At 48.2% G+C, this 18,396-nt stretch overlaps 8 protein-coding genes and 1 non-coding gene across 9 annotated transcripts; 6 read left to right on the top strand and 3 right to left on the bottom strand.

Annotated features, from left to right (window-relative positions):
• Positions 1-247: 247 nt before the first annotated feature.
• On the top strand, positions 248-1,954 carry ARG4 (argininosuccinate lyase). The gene has a single exon (XM_019132095.1). The coding sequence runs from the start codon at positions 260-262 to the stop codon at positions 1,655-1,657; it is 1,398 nt and encodes a 465-aa protein (XP_018987643.1). The 5' UTR covers positions 248-259; the 3' UTR covers positions 1,658-1,954.
• Positions 1,955-2,247: 293 nt separating this feature from the next.
• Positions 2,248-2,318, top strand: BABINDRAFT_t53. The gene has a single exon. It is a non-coding gene; the product is annotated as a tRNA-Gly (tRNA).
• A 586-nt stretch (positions 2,319-2,904) lies between these two features.
• On the top strand, positions 2,905-5,304 carry BABINDRAFT_158934 (uncharacterized protein). Its single transcript, XM_019127365.1, has one exon. It carries the CDS (start codon positions 3,159-3,161, stop codon positions 5,088-5,090), a length of 1,932 nt encoding a protein of 643 aa, XP_018987642.1. The 5' UTR covers positions 2,905-3,158; the 3' UTR covers positions 5,091-5,304.
• A 473-nt stretch (positions 5,305-5,777) lies between these two features.
• Positions 5,778-6,880, bottom strand: ERG20 (bifunctional (2E,6E)-farnesyl diphosphate synthase/dimethylallyltranstransferase; the record flags this gene model as incomplete). The annotated part of the gene is made up of 1 exon (XM_019132239.1): positions 5,778-6,880. The coding sequence occupies one exon, from the start codon at positions 6,878-6,880 to the stop codon at positions 5,825-5,827; it is 1,056 nt and encodes a 351-aa protein (XP_018987641.1). The 3' UTR covers positions 5,778-5,824.
• Positions 6,881-7,481: 601 nt separating this feature from the next.
• BABINDRAFT_28965 (uncharacterized protein) lies at positions 7,482-8,483 on the top strand (the record flags this gene model as incomplete). The annotated part of the gene is made up of 1 exon (XM_019131436.1): positions 7,482-8,483. A coding segment is annotated over one exon (1,002 nt), but the record flags the coding sequence as incomplete, so codon positions are not given.
• Positions 8,484-8,841: 358 nt separating this feature from the next.
• On the bottom strand, positions 8,842-10,761 carry BABINDRAFT_158933 (mRNA splicing protein). Its single transcript, XM_019127364.1, has one exon. It carries the CDS (start codon positions 10,735-10,737, stop codon positions 9,079-9,081), a length of 1,659 nt encoding a protein of 552 aa, XP_018987639.1. The 5' UTR covers positions 10,738-10,761; the 3' UTR covers positions 8,842-9,078.
• Positions 10,762-11,821: 1,060 nt separating this feature from the next.
• PEX5 (Pex5p) lies at positions 11,822-13,711 on the top strand. Its single transcript, XM_019127363.1, has one exon. The coding sequence runs from the start codon at positions 11,833-11,835 to the stop codon at positions 13,375-13,377; it is 1,545 nt and encodes a 514-aa protein (XP_018987638.1). The 5' UTR covers positions 11,822-11,832; the 3' UTR covers positions 13,378-13,711.
• A 311-nt stretch (positions 13,712-14,022) lies between these two features.
• BABINDRAFT_158931 (uncharacterized protein) lies at positions 14,023-15,326 on the bottom strand. Its single transcript, XM_019127362.1, has one exon. It carries the CDS (start codon positions 15,268-15,270, stop codon positions 14,290-14,292), a length of 981 nt encoding a protein of 326 aa, XP_018987637.1. The 5' UTR covers positions 15,271-15,326; the 3' UTR covers positions 14,023-14,289.
• Positions 15,327-16,952: 1,626 nt separating this feature from the next.
• Positions 16,953-18,353, top strand: BABINDRAFT_178650 (T2 family ribonuclease; the record flags this gene model as incomplete). Its single annotated transcript, XM_019131067.1, has 2 exons — positions 16,953-17,000; positions 17,043-18,353. The coding sequence occupies 2 exons, from the start codon at positions 16,953-16,955 to the stop codon at positions 18,192-18,194; spliced, it is 1,200 nt and encodes a 399-aa protein (XP_018987636.1). The 3' UTR covers positions 18,195-18,353.
• Between the last annotated feature and the right edge of the window lie 43 nt (positions 18,354-18,396).

The raw sequence follows: 18,396 nt of genomic DNA, 5'->3' as shown, positions 1-18,396 counted from the left end.
TGCCCACCGAATCTGTGAAACCGAACGGATGAGCCGCATTATCTTCCCAAAAAGGCAATGACTCACCGCGGTTAATTTTCACTGGCTTATCGAATAGCCATCTCCCAGGGCTCCGCACCACGCTTCAAGTAGGCCGCGGGAAACGGTCCCCCCCCCCCCGATAATTTTTCATTCACTATAAATATGCCTGCTCATTCCCTTGATCTTGCGTTTTCATTCTCCCTTCCCTTAAGCTTGTCTTACACAAACACCGTACACAATGCCTGAAGAAAAGCCAGCTGAATTGAGACTCTGGGGTGGCCGTTTCACCGGTGCCTCCGACCCGTTGATGGACTTGTACAACGCCTCCTTGCCATACGATCAGAAGATGTACGAGGCCGATTTAGAGGGGACCAAGGTCTACACTGAGGGCTTGGAGAAGTTGAAGTTGCTCACCAAGGACGAGTTGTCTGAGATCCATCGTGGGTTGGAGATCATCAAGGGGGAATGGGCCTCCAACAGCTTTGTCGAGAAGGCAGGCGACGAGGATATCCACACCGCCAACGAAAGAAGATTGGGCGAAATCATCGGTCGCAACATTTCCGGGAAGGTCCACACCGGGAGATCCAGAAACGACCAGGTTGCCACCGACATGAGAATCTATGTTAGAGAAAACTTGAAGAAGATGTCAGAGATCTTGAAGTCTTTTATCGAAACCATTATCAATAGGGCCGAACAGGAGATTGATGTCTTGATGCCTGGGTACACCCACTTGCAGAGAGCTCAGCCTATCAGGTGGTCCCACTGGTTGTCCATGTACGCCACCTACTTCACCGAGGATTACGACAGATTGCAACAGATCATTGAGAGAACCAACAAGTCTCCTTTAGGAGCTGGTGCATTAGCCGGACACCCATATGGGATTGACCGTGAATACTTGGCCCAGGGGTTAGGTTTCAATTCCGTCATCGGCAACTCCTTGGTCGCTGTTTCCGACAGAGACTTTGTCGTCGAAACCTTGTTCTGGTCTACTTTGTTCATGAACCATATCTCCCGTCTTTCTGAAGATATGATTATCTACTCTACTGGTGAATTTGGTTTCCTCAAGCTAGCCGACGCCTACTCCACCGGTTCCTCCTTAATGCCACAGAAGAAGAACCCAGACTCGTTGGAGTTGTTGAGAGGCAAGTCCGGAAGAGTTTTCGGCTCCCTTTCTGGGTTCTTGATGTCCATCAAGTCCATTCCATCCACCTACAACAAGGACATGCAAGAGGACAAGGAACCGCTCTTTGATGCTTTGACTACCGTCGAACATTCCATCTTGATTGCCACCGGTGTCGTTTCGACCTTGTCTATCAATGCTGACAAAATGGAGGAGGCATTGACCATGGACATGTTGGCCACCGACTTGGCTGATTATTTGGTCAGAAAGGGAGTTCCGTTCAGAGAGACTCACCACATTTCCGGTGAGTGTGTGAGAAAGGCCGAAGAATTGGCCTTGTCCGGGATTGACAAGTTGTCCTTAGAACAGTTCCAGGCCATCGATGAGAGATTCAATGCCGACGTCACTGACGTGTTCGATTTTGAGGTGTCTGTTGAGAGAAGAGATGCTACCGGTGGCACTGCTAAGAGCGCTGTGTTGAAGCAATTGGCTACCTTGAGGACGGCCTTGAACTAAGCGGGCCTGAATTGTATATTAGTGTCCAATAGATGTGTTACGATATAGTGGAACAGCTGGTATTAACGCCTTATAATTGGTTATACGCGGAATGACTTTTGGCGATGAAAGCCAACTGACGGTAGGAGGAGGGTGGGGAATGACTAAACGAACCTTGGAAAGTAAAGTGACCAGGCATTAACCATCTGATGCATTGCGTATCGACACTCGACGCCCTGCACTATCCAATCTAAGGTAAAAAAAAGCTGGGCCTGTAATTATGGAATAAATATATTTATATCAAGCAGAATGACAGTGATTAAGCTCTGATAGATTTACTTACATTAGAGGGGAGAATAAGCAATATATGCGATATCGAAGCACCACTGGTTGATTACCCCCACATGTGACCATTCCTGAGTTAAAGAGTTGCTTCAATCCGCTAGGAGCAACATTTGTATTTCAATCTGTTAGGAGTAACACTTGTATTTCAATTTGCTAGGAACAATATTTGTATTTCAATCATGCTAATGAGCAGGTTCTGGTAGCCACGCGCTGTAACACTTACAACCTTAGAGATGATTTCTCTAATTGCGACAGGCTAAGGAATAGCGCCAGTGGTTTAGTGGTAAAATCCAACGTTGCCATCGTTGGGCCCCCGGTTCGATTCCGGGCTGGCGCATTCTCTTTTTTCTTCCTCTTCAATTAATACTATGGAGGTTCATTAGGTTCACTAGGTCCATATTTTTGATCAAATGTAGCCAAGATGAGGTTGGGATCAGCACTCGACCAAACCTTAAGTACGCGGGCTGGAGCCGCTCTGAAGACACATTTTTGTGACAGATTAACCCAGAACCGGAAAAACACTAGCCGTTAACTTTACTATGGGATCTGGATAGTGCAAAAACATGATTCTGATATATCTCATTCGAAACCTTCCCACACTGGCATATAAGCCTTAGCTGGAAGAACCTACTCCGATCTTAACCAACAAAACGCCAAGATACCCTACTTATATATAGAGCACGCTAATAAAATGCTTCTTCACGCAGCTTTCTTTCTTTGTTTTATTCTGATATCTATAATTTATTGCGTAAATAGCGGATTACAATGTACAACGAGACCCAGATTATAAGCCCGCAGCCATTTTTTCTACGCGTTTTAGCAAGGAACAACCCACGCACTCTACCTATTCTTCGCGCATTTCGCGCATCTATGAGCTGTTACGATTGGCAAAATCTCACATATACAAACACCCATTCATCATTCGTGAACTCAATCAGTATTCTTAACTAGCACACCAATACACAATAACAGTGCTATAATTCTACACTTCAAGTGCCATTAGTATACCTACCAGTTATACTACCGATAGGCGCTACTTATACATCTACGATTGGACACCGACCACGTATCCAGAGTTTGCCGGTGATAGAATCCACCAAGGTATTCGTATTGACACTGCCCTCTTATTGAACTACCCTGTACCAACTTTATCCATTTATAGTGCCACCCCTATTACATGTCCGACACACACCCGTTCGCGCGTGCGCTCCAGTCGTGGGCGGAAATCGACTTGCCGACGCTCCAGAAGGAGTTGGACGGCCAGGGGCTCGAAATTAAAGAATCCCAACAAGACTCCCTTACAAGCAGAAAGGAGCTTGCGACCAAAACGAAGGAGTTCCGCAAGTTGGCGGACTCAGAGAAGCTCGCGGAGGTGAAGCTGTTGTTAAAGTTGTACCAGAACGAGATTGATGCGTTGACCAAGAAGGGTAAACTCGTGGAGGGGTACTTTTTTGGCGTGTACCGCCATATCAGCGAGGCACCTGACCCAAAACCGCTTTTGGAGGCGTCTCTTGACGCTGTGTACGATTCAACGGAGGTCGATCGCGTGAAGGCCGAGTTGGCGCAGTGTCAATTGCAGTTGACAAAATACGCAGACTACGACCAGCTCCAGAAGAAGGTACTCCGGACCGAACAGAAGGCGGCTGAGAACGTTGCCACGAAGGTGCGCGCGAAGGAGGCGGAGATGACTGCGCTCATGAGCGAGCGCGAGGCCAACTGGCAAGAGAAACAGGCCGAGTTGACCCGCCAGGTATTGGATGCGCGCAAACAGATCGAAGATTTAAGGACTGCTAACGAGGTGACGGAGTTGCGGTTAAAGGGGGTCGACGGGCTCAAGAGTAGCTCGGCGACAGCGGTCGAGTTGGAGATGGTCACACGTGACTACGCATCTGCGCAGTCGCGCGTGCTCGAGTTGGAAAAGCGCAACGAGGAGTTGCGCCGTGAGGTGACCAAGAAGGAGGCGGCAGTTTCGCAGGAGGTGGCGTCGCACGCAGACGCACAGTTTACGGCGTTGAACGAGTTGCAGAGCGAGAACGCCATGTTGGTGGCCCGTTTGGAGTACCAGCGCCGCACATTAGACAGCGCGCAGCAAGAACACAAAACCAAGGCAGAAGGCTTGGCGCGCGAGGTTACTGGCATGGCCGCCGAAATGAGCCGGTTAAAGACGCGGTTGGAAAGTACCAAGGATTACGATGAGATTCGCAGCGAGCTACAGGCGTTAAAGACGATCAGCTTTGGCGATGAAGAGGCAAATAATGGTGGTGATGAGACGCTTGACGGGATCCTCGCGGCACGGAATAAGAAGTTGACGGGCGAGCTCGCGCAGTTCCGCGCGCAGCACGAATCGCTTGTCGCGCGCGGCCAAGAGTTGGAGACACAGCTCCAGACGGCGAGCGAAGAAACTATCAGACTCCGTGCGTTGATCGTAAAATTGGAAGGCGATTTGATGGAGGTCCAGGACAAGAAGTTCGACACAATGAGTATGGTCTCGGGCAGTGGGCGGACCATCGCGCTGTTGACACGAAGCACGTTGCCGGAAATTGCTGAGAGTCCCGGTCAAGAGTCCGCTATGTTACCCATCATTACGAAGCAGCGCGACCGCTTCCGCATGCGCAACAAGGAATTGGAAGACGAATCGAAAAAGCAGTTCCTGGTTATTAATGAGTTGAAGCGCGATATTAATGGATTGAAGCGCGACAATGCCCAGTTGTACGAGCGGACAAGGTATCTCTCGTCGTTTGATAATACGAGCTCGAACGGGACATCCAAGCGTGTGTTTTCAACCGCCACCAGTAGCGAGGCTGAGAGCCAATATTCACAGAGCTACGAGGAACGCCTCAACCCGATCGAGCAGTTCCGTGTACGCGAGCGTGAGCGGATCAACTCGCGTCTCTCTCCAATCGAACGCGTGTTTATCTCGTTCTCTCGCGCGATTTTGTCGTCCAAGAAGACACGGATGTTGTTCTTTGCGTATTGCGTCGGGTTGCACTGTATGGTGATGTCGATGATGGTGTACGTGGTAAGTTTGGGCTCGGTCGTACCGGAGGTGGGGATTCGGGGGAGCACGGGAGGGACTGGGTTCAGCGGTGCGGTAGCGCCGGACTACTAGTTATTGGCGAAACTGCGATAGGCTCGCAGGCATGATGGCGCTGCGTGATGGATCTTGCGGTGGTGGAGACATTAAGCTCAACAACAATCCTGGGGGTGAGGACTTGTAGATATTCAGGTCTCTGCCTCCCGAAGATTCCCGTCTACTGCTTTTGGGTAGCAATTACACTGTTGACAGTGCAGTATTTATAGTAAGATACATGTACAGTATGCGATAATGGTTATTCCGTAGGATATCCTGTAATTTACGAGTGATATCTCTTGGATTAAGAATAACAAAGTTATCTACACCAAGATCATGAATGGTTTTCTTAACTATTCGGCAGCCAAGCTCTAGATTAGGGTATCGTATGCATTCCCATACATTTACTTGTAGAAAGAGTCTAAGCAACTTATACTTCAGTGATTGAATACGTGAAGCTGCTAGTGCTGCAGCGTTAGCATCTATGTGATCCGGGGCATAATTATCGCTAATATATGTTTATAGGCCGCAAAAAGCCTCTCATTATTCATTTTCTGCCATAGAAAACAGCCGACTCCTTGAGAGAAATCGAGAATATCGCTCTAGTGCATTTCCCATACATACAGATAAGATACTCCGCGACTTTACACGTACAAACCCTAGATCTTAGTCTACATCGATCATAATAACGAAAAAAAAAAATATTGACCGGCTCGAAGCCGAGATACAGCAATCGGATTTTCATGTATTAGAATTTTTCTATACGCTTGCGCTTACTTAGTACGCTTATAGACCTTGTCCAAGAAGACGGTCAAGACAGCACCCTTGAAGCCTCTGCTTTCATCGACATTAGCAATCTGCTCTCTCAACTTTGTTACGGTCTTCTCCTCGTACTGGTGGTAGAACTCGTCGATCTTCATATCTCTGAAGAGCTGTTTGCATACGGCCTCGGTCTTGTCGTTCTTGATCCCGTAGTTGGTGTCCAAAATGTGGCGCTGTTCCGGGGTGGCGAGTTTCAACGCGGTGTTGACGACCCAGGAACACTTATTGTCCTTGATATCAGTACCGATCTTGCCAATGTCCTCTGGCTTACCAAAGCAGTCTAAGAAGTCGTCCTGAATCTGGAAGTACTCGCCCAATGGGATTAAAACGTCATGCGCCTGCTTCAAGTCCTGCTCGGAGGAGACACCGGCGACGTGCATCGCGAGGGCCACCGGGAGGTAGAAGGAGTAGAAAGCCGTCTTGAAGATGACAATAAACGAATGCTTTTCCAAGGAAAAGTTGGAAAGGTCAACATGGTCTTCCGGCGCAGTGATCAAGTCCAACAACTGACCAACCTCCGTCTGGAAGGTTACATCGTGGAACAATTCCAAGAGGTCCACGTAGTAGGCATCCTGTTTGAAGTGCTTCTTGAGAAGCACGTAAATGGCACCCTCCAACATGAAAGCATCATTAATTGCAATCTCACCCACGTGCGGTTGTTTATACCAGCACGGCTGGCCTCTTCTGGTGATCGACTTGTCCATCATGTCATCAGCAACCAAGAAATACGCTTGCAAAAGCTCGATGCACCAACCCAATAACGCCAACTTCGAGTATTCGACATCAGGAACCTCCACAATTGACCCGTAACCCTTAAGAATCACATACGTGTCCACAACAGATAACCCACGGTTCAACTTACCACCAGGGGTGTTGTAATTGAGCGAATCACGGTACCACTTGATAGCCTCCTCAGAAAGCCCGTAGCCTTTCAAGATTTGCTCCAACTCCGCCACAAGGGCAGGAAATTCGTCCAAAAACTTTTGTCTTGCAGCTGCCTTATCCATTGTATGTTTATAGAGGCCTGAGAGCGATGAGTAACTGGTTGGCTTTAGAGTAATTCATATCTGTATCTGGATCGCGCCCGGTGCTACTCGCTCGTACAGGGCACGTGACCCTGTTCCACGTCCGGGTAAGCGAAAAAAAAATTATGCTCATCGCATGCATAATTTTTAAGCATGAAAAATCTTTATCAGTTACCTTTTGACGCTTCAGACAACTTTCTCTATACACAAAATGGCGAGAACCCCTTCCAAGTCTCCAGCTAAGGCCCAGGCCAAGTCTCCAAAGACCTCCACCCCAACCAAGGCTGCTACTCCAGTCAAGACCGCCAAATCCACTCCAAAATCCACTCCAAAGACCACTCCAGTCAAGTCTGCATTGAAGTCGTCCCCAAAGTCCACACCTTCCGGGGTCAAATCTACCCCAGTCAAATCAACTCCGCTCAAGAGTCTCGCTCCCGAGTCCGACTCCGAAGAGGCCGAAGAAACCATCTACGAGTCTGCGTCTGACTTTGGCTCTGAATCTGACTCTGAGCCAGTTGAATTGAACGAGGAGGACTTGGAGCACTTACAGTTGTTGCAAGAAGTTGCCCAGTTAAATGACGCAGAGTTTGACCCAGCTGACTTGTCCAAAGCTGAGTTGAAGGAATTGAAGGACTTGTTATCCCAGGCCGCCGAGGCTAGAGCCAACATGGAGGAGGAAGAGAGCGACGAGGAAGCTTTGGACTTTGACAAATTGGCCAACAGTGACAGCGACAGTGAGCTTGAAGATGATGAAGCCGAGGCTGAGGAAGAAATTCCTGAGGTTGAGGAAGCTGAGACCGAAGAAGAAGATGTTCCACTTTCCGACGTTGAAGTCGATTCTGATGCTGATATAGTGCCATACACCAAGTTAACCATTAACAACCAGGCAGCACTTAAGGACTCCTTGGCGAGAATCAGTCTTCCATGGGCAAAGAACTCCTTCGAGCAGCACAAGACCATCAACTGTTCGTTCAAGTGTGAGACCCAGATTAAGGACATCTATGACGACACCGAGCGTGAGTTGGTGTTCTACAAGCAGAGTTTGGAAGCTGCTTTGGAAGGCCGCAGACAGTTGCTCAAGTTGAAGGTTCCGTTCTCTAGACCAATGGACTTCTTTGCCGAGATGCTCAAGTCTGACGAGCACATGGAGAAGTTGAAGGGCAAGTTGATCCAGGAAGCGTCTGCCAAGAAAGCCTCTGAGGAAGCCAAGAGACAGAGGCAGTTGAAGAAGTTTGGTAAGCAGGTCCAGAACGAAACCTTGCAGGCCAGAGCCAAGGACAAGCGTGAGACTTTGGACAAAATTAAGTCCATCAAGCGTAAGAGAACTGACAACGAGATGACCAACAACGAGTTTGATGTTGCTATTGAGGAAGCTACCGCGGCAAAGGACGAGTACGCTGACAGGCAGGCCAAGAGGCAGAAGGGTGGCAAGAGAGCCGCAAAGGACAACAAGTTCGGCAACGGTGGCAAGAAGAGATTCTTGAGAAAGAACGACAAAGAATCGTCCGCCGACATGAGTGGCTTCTCCCAGAGAAAGATGAAGGGCAAAACTGCCAGACCGGGCAAGAGCAAGAGAACCAGAAGAACGTAAGTGTGGGTTGCATCCTTTCATATTGTATATTGTATAATTATCTATTCGTTAACTAGATCCCGGGGTTTCCGAGCGTAACAGAGAGGAAAGACCCGTACAGCCAAGTGGCTACGGATCAGTATATAAATGTATCGAATTTTCAGTTTGCTTGATCGCTGTAACCGTGGACATGGGAAGAACGGAGGTAAGCATTCTATTCTCAGGTTTATTGTTTTGTACCCACTAGACACAGAGGAAGGGGATATCTGGTGCCAGGATTATTGGTGGGAAGAGACATAGCTGTATAAGTCAGTTACTAGTATGATCTAGATGAATATGTCGCCTTAATTTTGACAAAGCTTTTGGAAGGTCTGGAAAGCGTTGAAGGGTTTATATAAATTCGAATCCATATTGTAGTTTAAAAACAGTGAAGACATAAGTACTCTTCACGGAAAGTACTGCCAACCTGATAAAAACGGCCAGTATTCTAATTTAGAGTATAAAGTCGCTAAGGTGAGATGAATGCTATCTCGAGATTTTGAATGTTAAGCTCGCGTCTACTATTGGTCGCTGTCATACAATTGTTCATAATTGTCCAATATTGAGCGTGCTACCCTAACGCTTCAAATCCCTTTGCTTGCGCACGCGGATGCCGGCGCAACTCCTCGGACACCACACTCACACTGGACTTGCCCACCATTTGCTTCAACTCGTACAACACATCCCCATCCTCGTCCCCCACAAACGTCACGGCAGTCCCCCGCTTTCCTGCTCTTCCAGTTCTCCCAATTCTATGGGTATACTCCTCAATGCCTTTGCTCATCTCAAAATTCACCACCAATGAGACATCCGGAATATCAATACCACGCCCGGCTAAGTCTGTGGCGACAAGTACATCCACCTGGTGGGCACGGAGTTGCGCGAGAGATGCTTCACGCTGCTCCTGCGAGCGCGACCCATGCATGATGGTGGTCCGGAATCCCGCCTCGTTCAACGTCTTTGACACATAATCGCACAGCTTCTTGTAATTCACAAAGACGATAATTGGCGGCTGGAACGACAGCAAAATCTCCACCAACCGCTTTTTTCGCTTCTCTTCCGTTGCGATAAACTCAACTTTTTGCACCACCGAGTCTACTGCCTCGTCCAGCGACCCAATGGTGATGACTCCCGGCAGGGCCAAGTAGGTCCGGGTAATTTTTTCGATCTGTGGTGGCATAGTTGCCGTAAACATCATTGTCTGACGCTTAGTGAGCCCAAAATGGTTGCCTCGGATTGGCGGCAACATGTCAAGCACTTCCGCGACCTGTTTCTCGAAGCCCATGTCAACCATGCGGTCTGCCTCGTCCATGACGAGGAAAAAGCATTGAGACAACACGATAATACGTCGTTCAATGGAGTCAATGAGTCTGCCAGGAGTGGCGATCACAATGTGGATTCCGTCTTTAACGTTGTTCACCGTTTCCTCGAAACTATGCCCGCCCACAATCGACGTCACACGGAGGCCGAGATGCTGCGCAAACTTCGTCGTCTCACGCTCGATCTGCTGTGCTAACTCTCTCGTGGGTGCAAGGACAAGTCCGTACGGCCCATCGTTGATCGTAGATATTGTAAGCTTGGGCATGTCGAGAATAAACTTGAGCATCGGAATGATGAAAGCAGCGGTCTTACCTGATCCGGTTTCTGCAATCCCTATGATATCGCGGCTACTGAGGGCCACGGGAATGGTTGCACGCTGGATCGGCGTGGGTTCTTGGTATCCGATTTTCTTCGTGATGATGTCGAGAATGGACGCCGGGATCTTGGACTCGTCCCACGACCGAAGCGGCGGTGCAATGTCTCCACCCTTGGAGGTGATGCTGAAGTCTTCTTTGAGAATCCGCCAGTCGCGGTCTTTCATCTGTGCAAGGGGTTTCTTGGACCAATGAACATCCAGATCTATCTTGGTAGTTCTTACAAGCTGGGGCGCCGTCGATAAACGGAGAGAGTCCGTCAGTGTGTCCTCCGCTTCGTCCCAGGAAAAGTTCCATTTGGACCTCTTTTGCCTTTTCTCCCGTATTTCTAGAGTCGGCTGAATGCTTTCTTCGTCATCTCCGTAAATAATTTCACTCGGAAGTTTCTTACGTTTCTGACTTTTGGCCTCATCTGCCCTGGCAAGCTTCTCCTGTGCCAATTGTACACGCTTCTTTTTGGAGAGGAATGTTGGCTTAAGATTCGCAGGAGCGGCACTAAGAAGGTCTTCCACCGAAACAGGAATGTTTCGGGACATATTTAAAGGTGTGAGTGGTGGTATATAAAGAGTAAGTGCTACGAGAAGAGTTTGTGCTGGGTAAGGGCAGAGATGAAGAAAATGAGTCCTGCAGGTAAACTAGTTTGCGGGATAGCTTTGTAATACACAGGTTCTCTACCCAGCTCCCATTATGAAAAATACTAAATAATTATTATTCAGCTCCGTAAGGGGGGGGGGGGGGGGTTACGCGAGCTACCTGAACCAAGAAATAAGACATTATTTTTGGTGATCATTCAATGCCATCGGATGTTGCCAATCACTAGTAACCAGTGAATTTGGTCTCGTATTCGGACTTTTGTTCGACCGCGAGAAAACACGTACCGTACATTGACCATTAGCGGCCAGACTTACTAATTCAGTTATAGCCCAGCTTTTTTTTTTCGTAGCCCTTGGAATTTTCCAAATGGTTGTATCCATATATGCCTAATACTGTTGGTACAGGTCCCATCCAGGTTAAGCCGCGGTGCATATCGGATTGCTTGTTTTCATCTAGAAAACACCCTCCCATAGGCCGTGGACATACTCTTACTAGCTTAGTATCTAGGGCTGTTTTATCGGGTAATATCTCATTAAAGACGTCAATTCTGATGATGATAATAAGAATACGGTTACACTATTGAGATTCGCCCAATGTTCTGTAGATATCGCTCGGCCTAGGTGTTTTGTTCTCTGCTAAATTAACCCGTCGTCTCATCCCCCCAGGACAGGCTAATCACATGCTTTACCGCTTGCCCCATCTACGCTCTATGAGCCTTGTGACGTGTATATACCGAAATACACCCAATGCGGCAATCGTATCCGTTGCGGCCCTCGGCACTTTGGCGGGGTTGCCGCTGACTTTTTCCCCAGATCATCCCCACTTTTTTTCCTCTCTATTTATCTTGCCCACTTTCATCCGATTTAATTACTCCAACCTTATCATTCAATAAAACCATGTCATTCATCGGAACAGGCCCAGACTGCTCGGCATCTGCTAACCCGCTTGCGTCGCTCACGAAGCACTCGCAAACCGATCGCTCGTTGCAACACCAGCAGCTCAATCAGTTTCCAGGCCAACAGGGCATGAAACACGAGATGGCGATGAATGCGATGGACTTGGCGCAGATGGAGCAGTTTTCCAGCATGGGCGGTGCTGCACTCGGCAACTTTGCGCCCATGAGACATGAGTTGAACCACATCCAGGCGCCGACACAGAATCTCCAGAACGCACCGATGGGTGCCTCCCAATGGAGCAGCGAATTTCTGGCAGCGCCTGTTGCGCAAAATGCCTGGAAGGCGGAGTTTACGCCCGAGCAAAATGTGCAGAACTTGCAAAATCAAACCCCCCAACAGTACGGCCGAAACTATAACCAGATGGGCATGGCCAGACCTATGATGGGGATGGGGATGGGGATGCACATGCAGCACAATATGTCTCAAAACCAGCAGAACGCAGGAAAGATTGTGGAGTTGGACGACTCCGCATGGGACGCAGAGTTCCAGGAGGCGGAACAGCTCTCGTCACAGCAGGAAAAGCCCGCGGATCTCGAGGAGATTGTCATCGATGACAAGTTCCAGGCCAACTTCCAGGATGTTTGGGACAATCTCAACTCGGAGGTGTTTTCCAATGAGTTCCTCAACCAGCAGGCGAACGAGCCATCCTGGGAAAAGGACTTTGCGGCGTATGCGTCAACGCGTGCAAACTTCGGCGAGTACAAGTTTGAGAAAGAGAACCAGTTCGCACAGATGGACGACCCGTACACTATCGGGATGAAGCTCATGGAGAGCGGCGCAAAGCTCTCGGAGGCGGCGCTCGCATTTGAGGCCGCAATCCAGCAGAACGAGCGCCACGTAGACGCGTGGTTGCGGCTCGGGGAGGTCCAGACGCAGAACGAGAAGGAGTTGGCGGGGATTTCGGCGTTGGAGAAGTGCTTGGAGTTAGATCCGAAGAACCTCCCGGCGTTGATGACGCTCGCGGTGTCGTACATCAACGAGGGCTATGATAATGCTGCGTTCGCCACGTTGGAGCGCTGGATTGAGACCAAGTACCCGCTCATCGCGGAAACCGCGCGTGCAGCGAATCCGAAGATCAACGACGAGGACCGCTACTCGTTGAACAAGCGTGTTACGGAGTTGTTCATCCAGGCCGCGCAGGTCTCGCCTGACTTGGCAAGCATGGATGCAGACGTTCAGATGGGTCTCGGTGTATTGTTCTACGCGAACGAAGACTTTGATAAAACCATTGACTGTTTCAAGGCTGCGTTGCAGGTCAGCCCGGACGATGCGTTGTTGTGGAACCGGCTCGGAGCGAGTCTTGCTAATAGCAACCGATCTGAGGAGGCAGTCGACGCGTATTTCCGCGCGTTGGAGTTGAGACCCGCGTTTGTGCGCGCGCGCTATAACCTCGGAGTCAGTTGCATCAACATTGGGTGTTATAAAGAGGCTGCTCAGCACTTGTTGGGCGGTTTGAGCATGCACGCGGTGGAGGGTGTGGAGGCGAACAACGATATTAAGAACCAGAGCACGAGTTTGTTGGAGACATTGAAACGGAGTTTCATTGCGATGGACCGCAGGGACTTGTTGGAGAAGGTCAAGCCGAACATGGATTTGGATCAATTCAGAGGGGAGTTTGAGTTCTAGCGAAGCTGTGGAGCAGCCGCGGTGGCTGACTTCGAGGCGAAAAGCGATTTTCGAAGAATGGAGACTACCGTGTAGTTCTGTCACAAGGACAAGCTTAGATTCCAGTTTAGGGACTATACCCAAGCTATCCCTACTTTCTCGTGGTATTTCGATTCCCTGGTACTCTCAGTTATTCAAATATGTTTCTCGCAACCCATGTCACTTATCCATTCCTGTCTTGCTGATACCTTCCGCATTGCCGATCTTTAGTCGCATATATAAGACCCAAATGGATTAATTTTACGTATCTTGAGTGTATAACCTAGCGCAGTAATACCGGCTGAATTAGTAATCGCAGTAACTCGATGGTAAGCCGGAGCCAACTCTCAGCCTCTCTCCTCCCGAACTTGCAATTACGGCGTCAAGTTTCATCAAGGGTCCACATTACTCAGTGGACCCGTACGTCGTTCCTGGTAGAAGTATCTATCCTTTGATTTAATGGCACAGCATTGTGGATATCCGAGATTTAGGTAGATACCCAACTTGTATTCAACTGAAAATTAATATAATTTAGATAAATTCCTGTCTTACGCTTCCTTCAGCTCTTTGATTTCTTGCCCAAGAACTTCTTAACCGAGCCTTGCTCCTATATTTGCAAGTTTTATACCGCATACAAGCTTTATATTCTACCTCCTTTCATAATTATTTCCTGACTCTTGCTAGTGTTGAGTTGATCGAGAATAACGAGTGGTAAGCGCCCCCAATGGGCTCTGTATTCTATGACGCTTCCTCTCCCCTCTGACGTATCGACGCATTGTCAATCCCCGGTTTAGTATTATTGTATGACGTATCAGAACTCAAACTACCAATCCAAGCGTGGGGTCAATATATGAATTGGTACTGGCAATCTCTATCTATCACCTCAGTCATACATTATCCACTTGATTGTTCATCGTCGCTGCTATCGTATCCGCCAAGTAACTCACCCATCGACTTTGGAGCTCCGACTGACACCGCAGCACTAGACGCTGCCTGTCGCTTCAACGCCTGAAGCTGCTTCAATACTTCGAGCGACGATTTATCAAATAAGCCCGCAGATTCTACTACGACTGGTGCCACCTCTTCCACGTCTTCAATCACCAATCGCTGTTTCTTCTCCGCTGGTTCATCCATGCTCCCCAACAACTGCTTGACGGTCTCGACCGCTTGCTGCTCTAACTGCCGCTTCTCGCGCTGCTGGGCCTCAGGGTTCGGGTCTTGATTGGCCCATTTGATACTCAAGATCTCATTCCCATCCAACAGCTGGTTGGCCATTGCTTCCTTTGCGAACTGAGCTGCAAGCTCGGTCGTGAAGGTAACAAAGGCAATATTCTTGCTGTGGATCACACGCATGCGCTCAATCTTTCCCCACTCGCCAAAATGCTTGTTGAGGGTGGTCTCTAGGTGCTTGGAGTTCGGCTCGAGGTTGCTCACGTACAAAGTCCGGTTAATCTTGTTGAACGAACCGACTCCGCTCATATCATCCCTGTAGTCCGCGGTCTTCTCCCTCCCAAAGCAGTCAAGCGTGGGAGCAAAGGAGTCAAATGAACTGGGGATACGATGGAGGTACTCGCACTTCTTGCCCAAATGGCAGCAGCCCTTGGCAAAGAAGTAGCAGAGAAAGGAACCGGAATTGCGGTCGCCTCGTGTGTACCCGGTGTCCGTGGCGGTGATACAGCGGGTCTTGGATTTAACAAAGGTGTGGGTGGAATCGCCACCTGCCCATTTTAAGTACCAGATATTGAACGTGGTTCCGGTTTGTGCGGGTCTGTCGTCCTCCGCCGTCTCAGGGTCCACCTGGACGCGTGCCGGACGCAGCTTTAGCATTTTCTGGATGGAAGAGGCGCTTGTTTTGGCTGATACCGCGTCGGACATTCTTACAGCAATTTTCGGCGGATATTCTTTAGCGTGGGCTGTACGTAAGCGAAGCTACAGGGGTGGTACTGAGTTCTACCTTATAGTTCAGGCTCTTGTAAAATTTCAGCCAATAGTTATGTGCAGGATTATGTTTATTTCAGAGGGGCAAGAGGGGCAAGAGGGATAAATAGAGATGAATACATAGTGACAAAAGGGTGCTACGGGGATAGAAAACTGTTGGATCAATTTCTATATTTTTATAAAATTTTATTTATTAAGCTATTATATGATATATATATATATATATATCTCGTGGTGAAAGTTTTATAAAAAGTCATTAGTATATGTGACACCAAAACTTCGTGTATTGTGGTATATCTGGTAGGTAATAGTGGATACTGTTAGCTAGCTAAAAGAGAATACTTCCTATGTAAGATATCTACAATAAAAGGGTAGTTGGCGGCCTTATATACTGAGGCGGATACGATGCCAGGGTGTCCGCTTATCAGGAGTAAGGGAACAATGGCCTCCGACTTCCGTCTGGTTAAATGGCACCTTTACTACATGTATAATATTTATTTCAATAAAATGATCGACGATACCGCGGAAGCAGTACCTAACAAATCTTATCTGTTTGAGGGTTTAGAAAATGAGAGCTTGAAGTGACTCTCAGGGAGGATATACATCACACAATTATACGCATTGTATTCATTGGCTAGCCCCAGGAATCAGGGATCAAGTTTAGAGCTGGCACACACCTTTCTGTCCAAAGAAATAGCTAGTATATCCAATGCTTTTTCAGTATTATACATCTAGATAATCATTATCTTTAGGATCCCCATCAAGCCTCCATATTTGTAAGACAGGGTTATACATCCTTGTCCCCGTACCTCGCACCCTGAGAATCGTGCACAGACCACGCCCCTTAAGCTCCTCGTCCTTTGCTCTATCACAGGACAGTATTTCAACCTCTGGCCTCGAAATATCATAATCTAGAGCTTACGAATCAATTATCCACTGATAAACGTGGGCCCCTATCTGAGATTATTAGCTGCATGCAGAGACTGACGCACCCATATACCTGCGTGGGTTTGGGGAAATTCGCGTCCTGTGAAAAATGGAGGGAAAATGGAGAGTGTTTAGGATAAGAGCAGCGATTTGTGACCAAGACGTCAGATATATTCACGTTTCGGCAGATTTATGGCATAGTATTACTTTAATAACAAGTTAGAGTGACCAATGGCCTATATTGCTTGAGGAAGTAGGATATACAAGTGGAGAGCGCTGAAGCCAGGCGGTTAGTTGGCAAATTACTCCTCCTGCACGCCAAGAATAAAGGTTGCTTATTTAATAGTGTTGCAAATCTTGAACATGGGTCAATGCACCCTACATCCCTTAAATTTCAGATATGCAGGCTGCTACCCTATCAATATTGCTCTCGTATACCTCGTCAGCGTGAAGTGAAAAGCGTGAGATCGGTAGATACCCGCGGAACGGTGACCTTCATCCCGAAATACAAGGATATACGACATGCAGTTTATTACACGGCTCCAGATCACGATTCGTAAATATTCACTGGTTCCCAACACGGAATGAAAGTTGTATATTCCAAGTCACCCTAGGGTATAATAGAAGTCCGGAATCCCCATAAAAAAAAACTAATCAAACCCTCCATTAACCGAAGCAATATCATTCTATTAATGTTCAACCTCGTTATACTTCTCCAGAGCTTAGCTTCCGCGGGCTTAGTAGTCTCTTCTATTATCCCCCAAAACTACTTTTGGGAAAAGAGAGACGCCTTTTCGTGTCCTTTGAGCATCCCATTATCGTGCTCCAACTCCACTCCTGTGGCCGACTCCTGCTGCTTTGAGTATCCTAATGGTGCCATTTTGCAGACCCAATTCTGGGACTACAGCCCTGCCACCGGTCCTGATGATTTGTTCACCTTGCACGGGTTGTGGCCCGATACCTGCTCCGGGGGGTACAACCAATACTGTAACCCAAGCTGGGAAATTTCTGGCAGCGATTCCGTTTCTAGTGTTTTAACCAGCTTCGGTGAAACCGACTTACTTACCACTATGCAACGAGTATGGAAGAACCTCGGAGGCGACGATGAATCCTTATGGCTCCATGAGTATAACAAGCACGGAACTTGCATGAACACCTTGAGCCCAAGCTGCTACTCTTCCTACACCCAGTATGAGAATGCTAAGGACTTTTTCAAGATTGCCGTGGCGACGTATAACAAATTGCCAACCTACGAATGGTTGAAGGCCGCTGGAATTACTCCAAGCACCACTCAAACGTATACAAAGCTGCAGATTGAGGCTGCCTTGACCAAGAACTACGGCCACTCTGTTTACATTTCCTGTGACAGCAGTAACGCTCTTAACGAAGTCTGGTATTTCTACCATGTCCAAGGCTCAATCATGAACCAGAACTTTGTTTCCATCGATTCCTTGAACACTTCTGGTTGTTCTGCCTCCGGGATCAAGTTCCTCCCAAAGACTTCATCCGCATCCACTAAAACCACTGGTACCACCACCACCAAGACAACTACTGGAGCGACCACCACCGGCACTGCCTCTTCTTCTACCGGATTTGTTACGTTAACTGGCAATTCAGGGTGTCTTATCAGCAATGGGAAGTGGTATACTACCGGTACCTGTGCTACGTTCACCCTTGAGGCCGCTGGTTCTGGGTACAGGTTAAAAACATCCAAAGGCTATTGTAGCGTGGATACTTCCTCTGGCGCTCTTTCCTGTGCCTCCACGATTACCACTACCACTGCCACTATCTTTGGCTACGATACCTCCTCCAAGGCTATTTCCCTCTCCGGAAACACCGCCTGGAGTGCTGCCTCGACCGCCAGTGGTTCCGCGCAAGTGCTGGTGTATGCGGGTAACTCTTACTCAGTGGACTTCCAGCTCCAATTCAGTTAAGACAACTCACGGCACATTATGACAGTCAGGCCTAGATTGATTTAGATTGATACGCGTCGTTTAGAAAAAAAAGTACTTTGAGTACCAACTTATATGATTAAATGATTGAGGCCTGTAAGCAGTGACGTGCCGCTCGTAGTGGGTCAATATTACTGGACAAATCATGTGGCTTGTCATTCCGTACTAGTTTTTTTACCGTCAG

Source organism: Babjeviella inositovora, assembly GCF_001661335.1.
Source record: "Babjeviella inositovora NRRL Y-12698 unplaced genomic scaffold BABINscaffold_1, whole genome shotgun sequence".
NCBI classification, from domain to species: Eukaryota; Fungi; Ascomycota; class Pichiomycetes; order Serinales; genus Babjeviella; species Babjeviella inositovora.
Note: the sequence above shows the minus strand (reverse complement) of the source record. Positions and strands in the feature narration are given on the sequence as shown.

Coding starts and splice junctions, on each gene's coding strand:
- ARG4 (XM_019132095.1), top strand. CDS start 260: ATGCCTGAAGAAAAGCCAGCTGAATTGAGACTCTGGGGTGGCCGTTTC.
- BABINDRAFT_158933 (XM_019127364.1), bottom strand. CDS start 10,737: ATGTCCCGAAACATTCCTGTTTCGGTGGAAGACCTTCTTAGTGCCGCT.
- BABINDRAFT_158934 (XM_019127365.1), top strand. CDS start 3,159: ATGTCCGACACACACCCGTTCGCGCGTGCGCTCCAGTCGTGGGCGGAA.
- BABINDRAFT_158931 (XM_019127362.1), bottom strand. CDS start 15,270: ATGTCCGACGCGGTATCAGCCAAAACAAGCGCCTCTTCCATCCAGAAA.
- PEX5 (XM_019127363.1), top strand. CDS start 11,833: ATGGCGATGAATGCGATGGACTTGGCGCAGATGGAGCAGTTTTCCAGC.